General features: G+C 33.9%; 1 protein-coding gene across 2 annotated transcripts; it reads left to right on the forward strand.

Moving 5' to 3' along the window:
• Positions 1-833: 833 nt before the first annotated feature.
• On the forward strand, positions 834-6,272 carry LOC110739159 (pre-mRNA-splicing factor syf2-like). Of its 2 annotated transcripts, none has more exons than XM_021919630.1 (7): positions 834-1,053; positions 1,198-1,341; positions 3,086-3,276; positions 3,415-3,655; positions 4,274-4,410; positions 4,515-4,743; positions 5,808-6,272. In XM_021919630.1, the coding sequence occupies exons 2-6, from the start codon at positions 1,218-1,220 to the stop codon at positions 4,740-4,742; spliced, it is 921 nt and encodes a 306-aa protein (XP_021775322.1). In that variant the 5' UTR covers positions 834-1,053; positions 1,198-1,217; the 3' UTR covers position 4,743; positions 5,808-6,272. The 2 variants fall into 2 exon arrangements, with proteins under 2 accessions (XP_021775322.1, XP_021775318.1); XM_021919626.1 differs by having other exon boundaries at positions 5,811-6,272.
• Positions 6,273-9,975: the final 3,703 nt, after the last annotated feature.

The raw sequence follows: 9,975 nt of genomic DNA on the forward strand, positions 1-9,975 counted from the left end.
AGCTCTTTGTCAAACACAAACACGAGTACAACAAGACACAACCCGACTTCAAACGGGACCAGTTAAAAATAAGTGAATTGATATTTGCCACAATGAAATTACTCAAGCTATAGTATTAAAAGACTTTTATGCCCCCTATTATTTTGAAAATAACATTACAATCCAACCATTACTAACTACTAACTTTGTCCTACCTTGACCAATATACTCAAGCCTTAGCTCCACATTGACTATCAGCTCTACCACCCATACCACCACCCACCTTGACTGTCCACCACCACGACTCCACTTAACAACAAACTTGACCGATCCCACAACGGTTGACCACTAACATTGTACTTTCCGTCCAATAAAATGATTCGACGATTGTCTGCGTTCATATCGGAGACACTTGGTGGGGACGACAAACCTTCGACGCCGTCGAGTCTAGTATATGTCGGACTTTTTTTTTTAATTGCCGTTGTACCCGGTCGCATGCTCGCGGTGTAGTCGCATGTAGCATGCGACTACACCGTGGTGTAGTCGCATGTAGCATGCGACTACACCGTGGTGTAGTCGCATGTAGCATGCGACCGGGTACCATTTAATTTTTTTTAAACAAATCGTTTAATTTATACTAATTAACTTTTAATAATTATTAAAAATAACAAAATACACTTAATTTAATTAGTAAAATTTATTGATTAAAAAAATTAGTAAATTTTTTTTTTACAACGAAAATTAGTAAATTTATGGGCTTAAACAAATAACAAATTTGCCAAAAAAACAAGTAAGGCAAATGCGTCGTTTAATACCGCTATATAAAGTAATTCTATTGTGGCATTTAGTAACCCCAAAAATAATCCGAAAGAAATTCATCTTACTCGACCACGCTTCCGTTAGCCACTATTCGACCTCGACTCGGCAGTAATCAAAATTCTAGGGCTCGTTTTCTTCCCTTTTCCTCTGTTTGCTCAGCTCCAATTTCCAGAACGATTGATTAGGGTTCCTTTGATTCTCTTGATTTGCCGATCACAAAAAACTTAGCTCTTCTGCAATTCAATAATAAATCTGGTAAAATTCGTTATTCCCTTTGTCCTATTAATATGCAAATTCTCACTTCAATTTTATTTTTCTGTGATCAATTATTAAATTTGGTTGCTTTTTACTACCATTCAAGTGAATAAACCCTAAATTATTGGGATTTTTGCATTTTAGGTTGCAAAAAATAAAAAATAATGGATCGGGAAAGAGGTGTTCATCCAGATTGCAGAAATGCGTCAAACCCTTACCATGAATGCGTTGAGTATTGCTTCATAAAGATTGCCGAATCCAAAGCTCGTTTCGCCGAAACCAACAAAGGTATTGTTTCTTTTATTTGCTTATTAATTTGTGCTTTTCATCTAATTTATGCTATAGGTTATTGCTTGGTTTGAATTAATGGAATGATTATTGTATATAGAAGCATCTTATTGCCGAATTGATATGAATTTATTGCCAATTTTTTAATATAAGCATCATATATTATGTTGTTTTGTTATCGTAAGAAGGTGGAGAGTGGAGTGAACATAGATCACATAGATGCTTATGGTGGTGCATCACCTTGAACTTATGAGAGCATTTGTTTGAAATTAGATGTATGTGATTCGTAGCTTCGCAGTGTCATTTAACTATGTGTTAGGGTACCAAACAAGCGTTGGATTACTTGAAGAATCTTGGTTCTATTAACTTAATTAAAGCTTTTATCTTGTAAATAATACACCTTTGAAAAGAATACCAGGGTGAACAATTGAAGAAATTTGAAAAAGTTGCTTGTGGGGATGCAATGCCTTGAGAAAATGTTTCCTTTCTTCGTGTGAGATATCTTAATTTAACGTTCAACTATTGTGATTTTTCCCTTGATATAGAGGAGGATAGGTACAGATGAGAGATCATTTTATTTTAATAAAAAAGTTAAAATAAAGCTACTATCTTGTGAAAAGCACATTGAATTAATCTTGGAAACGAACATTAAAGCTGAATAACTAAAGCATTAGAATGCGGGGATCCTCATTTAGAGGATTTGGGGTGAGAAACGTATACCAAATGAAAAGAGTTTTCTTGGAGTTAGTCTATTGTCTTCCTTAATTCACATTTCACTCATGTTAAGCATTTTTAGATGTGTTTGATTATCAATGGTTGTCACAAAATCACGAGAGAGTTTTCTTGGAGTTTCTTCTTGAATAGTGTATTGCAATCTAATGGCAGATTGCACAGGTACTATAGAAGCTTTGGAAACTATTTCCTGTGTTTTACTGTGTGGATGTAATGATTTCCCAGCTTTACGTAAATATAAGATTATAAACTGGAGTGGGAAGTTGCTTTAGTGTGCTGGTGGGCACTTGGAAGATTTCTGTTCTGGTCTACCCATGCGGACATATCAAGGGTGCAAAATCCACAATCTATAGCTCTCTATAAGCACTTCAATGAGCATACCACTAAAACATTGAAACTTTAGCACTCCCTAGAGCTCTTCTCGGTTAATTATCAGATTTCTGGGCAGGAACTTTTACAAGAATCCCAAACACTTGGAACTATTTATAAACGAAACTGCAAATAACAGTTAAGGGCGATGGTTATCCAGTAACTTTATCAATTGCGTCATTTTGTGAGCCAATATGTTACTAACTGCTAGTGATCAACCACACAGATCCCAGTTTAAGCCTTATGTTCAATCATATTAATATGGTGCCTGACATTTAGATATAGTGGCTGAAAGTTATTAAAATATTTGTATCCTCAATCCAAGGTAAACAGACTTTTGAATTGGTTTCTTTTTACATCTGAACTTACTGGGTATTTTGCCACATACTGAATGCTGACATAGTTATATTGCTTTTAAAATTATTCATGCGCCTCTTTTATGTTGCATGGCTTGCACCCTAAATTAATTACCATCCTGTATGGTCTACCTCTTGTGGCAACCATAGTATTAGTTATAGGTACTTTGGAAATCATATTATTATTGTGGCAATCAATCCTTTTGAAGAAAGTGGGTGGTGATTGCATCTTTTCATTCTGCGATGATAGCTGATGTTTCTGGCTCTATGCCACTGTGTGTTCTTAGAGGCTACAGGAGCTAGTGGGAGCCAAGCCAAGCTTGATGCAGCTGCTCCTGATGAAATTGAATTATCATACAATGAAGTAGAAACACATAAAGATGCTGATGACCATCCTGAAGAAGCTACTATGGAAGAAGTTGACTTGTCTAAACTTACAGGGAGACAGAAGAAGTTATTTGAATTAAGGCTTAAGATGGTGAGTATTTTGGAACCTTAAATGCCTAAAATTTCTTCATATGATGATCATATTTATATGATTATCGAAATTATGAGTACTACATTTTATGTGGCCTGTTGCACTTTTCATTTCCTGCAACTTTATTTTTTCTTGCAGAATGAAGCCAAAAAAGCCAATCAAACAGCTATGGTGGCAGAGAAGAAAAGAATGGAAGCTCCTACTGAGTCTAGGGGAGTGTCCAAAGAGAAATGGCTTGAAGAAAGGAAGAAAAAAGTTGGCAGACTTCTGGAAGCTAATGGTTTGGATATGACAAAGGCATACATGTTGGATACTCAGGATGCAGCAGAGTTGAAATATAAGAAATGGGAGAAAGATCCAGCTCCAACTGGTTGGGATGGTAAGTTTTGTGCCAATCACAGAGTATTAAATTCCTTAAAATGTGATGGCTATTGGAGCATTTTACTTTTCTATAAAGGAATAGTGTTTATTGTGTGATCTTTGTTTGTTTCACCTTGTCTTTTCTTATCTCTACGGCTGTTGTACATTTCCTGCTTAATCTCAATTATTAAGCTGAAGTACTTGTATTGCTAGAGATTTTGAAAGGATGAAAATTCATTACCTAGTGATAGGTAGATACAGTACTTCGTAAATAACTGCCTTCGTGGGTTTGTTTAAACAAAATTGATGCTTGAGTATGCTTTTCAGTGTGGTATGCTTCTTGTGCATGTTGCTTATGTCAACTTGTGCAATTGAGGGTTAATATATACCTTAAATGAGTGAAGTTCGGTTAACATTTAGACCATAACTTGCTCCATTCAAATTTACTTGTTCAAATAAGTGAAGAACATCAAAGTTTGCTTTATTAATTATATTATTTTAATTTTTAACTTAAGATTTTGAGGATAGTCCAGGTGCACTGACTCCTTTATAGAGTGCTTGGATAATAAAATGTTGGTGATAGGAACCTATTTGACATTTACATGTAAGTGCTCTTACACATGACTTGCTGATGCAGTTTTTAATCAAAAGTCATTGTACAATGCATACAAGAAGCGCACCAAAAATATAGCAGTTGACCTTGAAGAATACAACAAGTTGAAAGAACAGGACCCTGAGTTTTATCGTGAGGCATCCAGCCTTCAATATGGGAAGGTATTTATAGGCTTATAGCAGTGTTGCAATTATGGTGTTCATCAATGATTAAAGAAAGTATTGGTTCTTTATTATAATATATTCTTCTCATATTGGTTATACAGGATCCAAAGACATCTGAAGCTAAAATTGATAGAATGGTCAAGGAGCTTAAGGATAGAGATGAGAAACGTCAATCATTTAGCAGGAGGAGGAAGTTCCGTGAAGAGAAGGATATTGACTCTATCAATGACCGTAATGAGCATTTCAACAAGAAAATTGAACGGGCATTTGGGAAATATACACTGGAGATCAAGAACAATCTGGAAAGGGGAACTGCATTGCCCGACTGAGGTTAAGTACCAATTAATGCTTGAACAATATTCTTTTCTGCGCTGTTTATTCATCTCAACTTTACGTTTTATTAGTTCTGTGCATTTTTGAACAATCATCCTTTCTTCCTATTGTATTTTCCATCATTTGAATGTTAAATTATCTTCCTTTCCCTGAGAATTGTCCAGATGAATGCAAAATTATCCATGAGCCCACACTCCACAGGCTCACACATCTCTAACATCATTATAAGGGGTAAAGAGAGAGGGCGAGAGAATTTAAAGAAAGCCAGTTCTAAATTATTATCTGAAATCAACTGTCGATACTGTACACTGTTACTGCTGAAATGTCATGACACAGATTTTGTCCAAAAAAATACCGTTCTCTTGGAGTACAAATTTTATTTAACAGTTTTGATCTTCAAAGGTATTGAAAACATATGGCTGGGGAGAATAGAGGATAAGGTAGGGGGAATTGAGATTGGTTGGGCAATAAGGATTAAGGTTACAGAGTAGTGATTTCATACAACTATTTCCATGTTTTCTGCTGCGATGTAATGTGAATAACTTTCTGCCTTTTTCCTCTGAACTGAATTATAAACGTGACATTATTTTGGAAGGACAGTAATAGCAAATAATCTTTCTAGCTCTTAAAGACCTTAGTAAATCAGAGCATATTGTATGATCTAAAACTGGCTTTCTCTACGGAAAACTTGTCCAACGGACATCAGTTGGCCACAAATCTTTTTTTTTTTTTCTAATGCCATGTACTCATGCAAATAGCTTGTGGTTCATTTAAATATTGAACAGCCTTTTGAATTTAGAAACAAAATTGTAAAGTTGACTTGATCATCTAGGTATCACTCTTCTCGAGTAAAGTAATATACTGTATTATTGTGATTTGAGTTTTGTGATATCATTGTATGATTTACTTTCTTGATTGTTGTTTGAAGGATGTAATGACCCAATTTTCCAATACTTCCCTTATTACACATTAGCTTATGTTGTCAATTTTTCAAAAACTTGTGGCCATGGGAAAAAATCTCTTTTGTCTGATGCTTCTGGTGACATACTATGGCTTGTCAGCAGGTTTTTACTTCCAGTAGCCCCGTATATTTGACAAGTTGATTGTGGACAAGGTAACGGCCTTCTCTGTGGAAGAGCCTCATCAAGAAGAATCTTCATGATGGACCAGCTTGTTCTGTAATTTTGGATTTTTTTGTTGTACAAATAGTGTTTGTATGCAAGAATGGGAATGCATGTCTAAGTATTATTCAGTTCTGTTATATCCTGATCGAGTATACCCTGTTTTCCCTCAAGGTTGTCATCACCACAATTCTGAGGTACATAATTAACATTTCACAGGAACCTCAATGCACAATGATGTATTGTATTATAACTTGAGTTGGCTAAGAGTCTAAGACTACCAATTTGGCTATGCATATGCTGTATGCCTTCTGTAACAATAGCGAGGGCATTCTACTATACACAAGAAATGAGCCCTGCAAATTTTAGTTAGCTGGTTATAAATTCATTTGCCATTGTCTTTCATCAAGATCCTTTTTATGATCCTCATCCTTTTACAAGATTAGATTATGCAAATATGGTGTTTATTGTAGACTACAAGTATTAATTATTTTTGTTCTTGGATGATTTTTTTTCTTAAAAAATGGTAAGGAAGACCCTAATTAAACCTTAACCCTCACGATTTTTTTGACGACGATTGAGAGTAAAGGGGAGTGTAAGAGATCTACTTGGATGATTTTAGTGGCTAATTAAACCTTAACCCTCACGATTTTTTTGATGGCGATTGAGAGTAAAGGGGAGTCTTGACGAGTTTGTAGACTACTCCGTATAATGTTAGTTTCTTGGATGATTTGAGTGACCATTAGATGTCCTATGGCCATTAAATACTAATCCTAGGGGGAGTCCGAGTGTTGTGTCATGACTCATGACATTTGTACCACACTTGGCCCATGCTTGGAACAATGGTAATTATTAAAGGAGTGTTGCATTATTAGGTCTTAAATTTTGAGGTGATTGATGAGTTGCGGTGATGCTTGAGGGATAAGGCTACCCTATGAAATTTCCTTAAAAATCCTATCATGATTTGTTAGCAGTCTAACTATAGGTCTATAGCCTTTGTTGGGACAATTTGTGTCTTCATTGAGCAAGTGCCGTTGTGAAGATTATTCCATTTAATAATAATGATAATTTATTTATTTATTAAATATAAGAGAATCTAGAAAGTATCTAAATTTAAACATGTCTCTAATTACATACTCTTAACACTTGTACATCCTCCTACTATATTAGGCACAGGATCAAATGATAGATTATATATCTCTCGATGTTAATAGAGTTAAAATATATCACATTTTGTTTAATATACATTTCAAAATTTCTTTGTACAATAGGTTTATCTCCCCTTTTCAATGTAAATAAATTCATTTTTAAGTTCTTAGTTCATGTAAAAAGAAAAAAATTTAGATGAAAAGTTCATGTAAAATATGAGTACTCAAAGTTAAGCTTACTAATTATAATAAATGACATCTAAATTTCTGATGATTTGAAGTAAACAACAATGTGGATATTAATGTAAAATACATGGATAAAGATACATCACATCCATAATTTTCAAACTATCCAATATAGACACAAATTACCTCTTTAATCAATCGTGTCAATACTTCAATTACAAAAACAAAGATACTCCGTATAATCTAACACATAATTAATTAGCATGACTTCAATCACTTTTCACCATAATCTAGTATGTTCTCCGTCCCTTAATACGATGTCTCTTTATCTTTATTACTCCGTATATGAGGAATAAATGCTCAAAAGAGATATTGTATGGAGGTAACTTTATTGAGTCACTCCCTATACAATTTGGTTCTTCTCGAGGCCTTATTATGTACCCTACGAAAATTTCACAATTGGGCTATGCTAATTGCTTATGCTATTCACTTTCAGTATTCACTATTTAGCCTATTGACCTTGCTCTTTGTGCTGCTGACCACTGCACCAGCTGTAAAAATTACAGGAAAATGGGGTAAAAATTTTAAACAGCACCCTATGTATATGGGTCCCACCTATATGACTCATGCTTTGCACGTGATCTACGTCATTATCTAACTGTAAAATTTTCTATTAGGGCAAGAAAATTAAAAAAGGTAAAATAAAAAAAAGGGGTAAGGTAAAGGACACTCTAGCTCTGTTATAATTGTCAGAACTCTCTAGAGATAAGACCTAACTGATTTTGAACCACTCAACTCTATTTTTGATTTTTATCAAAAAATAAAAAGGAAAATTTTTTTAAAAAAAATTAAAAAGAAAGAAATGGAGCATGAAAAGAAGGCCCAAGTTTTTATTTTGTGGTCCATAATATAAATTGTCCCTGCTTCTTTCAAGTTTCAATCTTGACATTGGTCCTTTCTTTTCTTGTTATGAACAAAAGTTGGTGTTTTGCAAGTTGGAATTTGCAATTTTCCACCTTTTATTTATTCTTAAAGCATGATACATTGATATGGTATCTTATGATATTGATGACAAGGATTAATAAGGGGAAGTCACTAGATTGATCCTTTTGTTGACATGAGTTGTATACTTTTAGGGTTGGTGAACAATTTTTTTCTTTGTTTAGCTTTTAGGGTTGTTATCTTGATATTAACCTTAGTATAAGTGTTGGTAAATTTACCTAGTATTGTTGATATTGAGTGGAGTAACAAGAATGAATTCCACTTGAAAAGTAATTGATTCGAAATTTACTATAGAAAGGTACAAGTTAAGTAGGTTTGAGATTTTCTAATTTGAGCTACTTTGATGTTTTCATCTTACCTTAAGAGTATATCCTTTCTATTGTCTACAATCTACGTACGGTTAAGGAAAATATACTTGAATGGTGAATACCATGCACACTTCAATAGTTTAGGTTAGTTGTAAGCTTATCACTTGTAAATCAAACATTAGTATTGGATAATCATACTACACGTCTTATCATTAATAACTCAAATCAATAATTAACTCGACATATAAGTAATTATATCATACTTCGTATTAATAACCAAAATATATAGTACTTTGTTGGATTAGTATTAGTCTAAACAAACATACAAATCATGTACTAAAATTTGTTCTTGTGACAGAAAATCATCAGAAAATTTGTACTTGTAAAATCCCAAGATTCATATGAACATTTTCCTTCCAATTTTCATTACATTTTCTCTCTCCTCTAAAAATGAATCATTGAATTTGGCCCCTACACCCCCACCCCATGTGATCTCTCATTCTCTCTCACCTGTAAAATCATACACCAAAGCAAAGCCCATAATTTCACAGCACTTTCATATAAAATTTGGGCTAACATTTATGCATCCTTTTTTCATCTTTTTGGCTTATATCCTCCTTTTTTCTAAACAATGTTTTTGGTTTGGATTTTAGTCAAAAAGTGACCATATTTCATCACACTTTTTCCTGCCTTCAAACCACCACTGATTGTTTGGTTTAAACAGTTGTGTATTACCCCTATGCAATACCGACACGTGTCCTTACTTTATAATGGGTAAATTCTGGCATGCCCAATAATTGTCTGACAGGTGTCCAGAATTTGCGTGGATACCTATCTAAATGAGTAAATTCTACAACAGGTAATGGGTTAAATTAATGGGGTGTGTTTTTCCATGTGATTTGACAACACACCTCATTTTGGAATCATCTCTATTTGTTGCATCTAGTGTTATCTTCTTTCTTCACTACCAAAATATTGTACGAGTAGTCCATTTTATGTTCAATTCATGCCATGTTACAACTTACAAGTACACTTACCTCAGCTGACTCATAATACTCATAACCCATAACAAAGATCCTAATTTCTCTACCTAAAATCCCATTTGCTATCGATGTTAGTATGTTACATGATCTGATTGTAACCCGAATTGAAATAATATTTTGAGTGACTAATATATTAATATCAACCATACAAGAATCATTAATAAAAGGAAAAAAATCTAACAACGTACCAGGTATGAAGTATCCCAAAATAGTGTCTCATTTTTCTATTATTGGATTTGAACTATTACGGAGTACAATAACCCGAATTGAAATAATATTTTGAGTGACTAATATATTAATATCAACCATACAAGAATCATTAATAAAAGGAAAAAAATCTAACAACGTACCAGGTATGAAGTATCCCAAAATAGTGTCTCATTTTTCTATTATTGGATTTGAACTATTACGGAGTACAATA

This window comes from Chenopodium quinoa, unplaced genomic scaffold, assembly GCF_001683475.1.
Source record: "Chenopodium quinoa cultivar QQ74 unplaced genomic scaffold, ASM168347v1, whole genome shotgun sequence".
Taxonomy (NCBI): domain Eukaryota; kingdom Viridiplantae; phylum Streptophyta; class Magnoliopsida; order Caryophyllales; family Amaranthaceae; genus Chenopodium; species Chenopodium quinoa.

What these genes read in the sequence shown, in the direction of transcription:
- LOC110739159 (XM_021919630.1), top strand. Translation starts at nt 1,218, where the DNA reads ATGGATCGGGAAAGAGGTGTTCATCCAGATTGCAGAAATGCGTCAAAC. An exon ending in TTGAATTAAGGCTTAAGATG is followed by an intron (nt 3,277 to 3,414) that starts GTGAGTATTTTG and finishes TTTTTCTTGCAG; the next exon opens with AATGAAGCCAAAAAAGCCAA. An exon ending in CCAGCCTTCAATATGGGAAG is followed by an intron (nt 4,411 to 4,514) that starts GTATTTATAGGC and finishes TTGGTTATACAG; the next exon opens with GATCCAAAGACATCTGAAGC.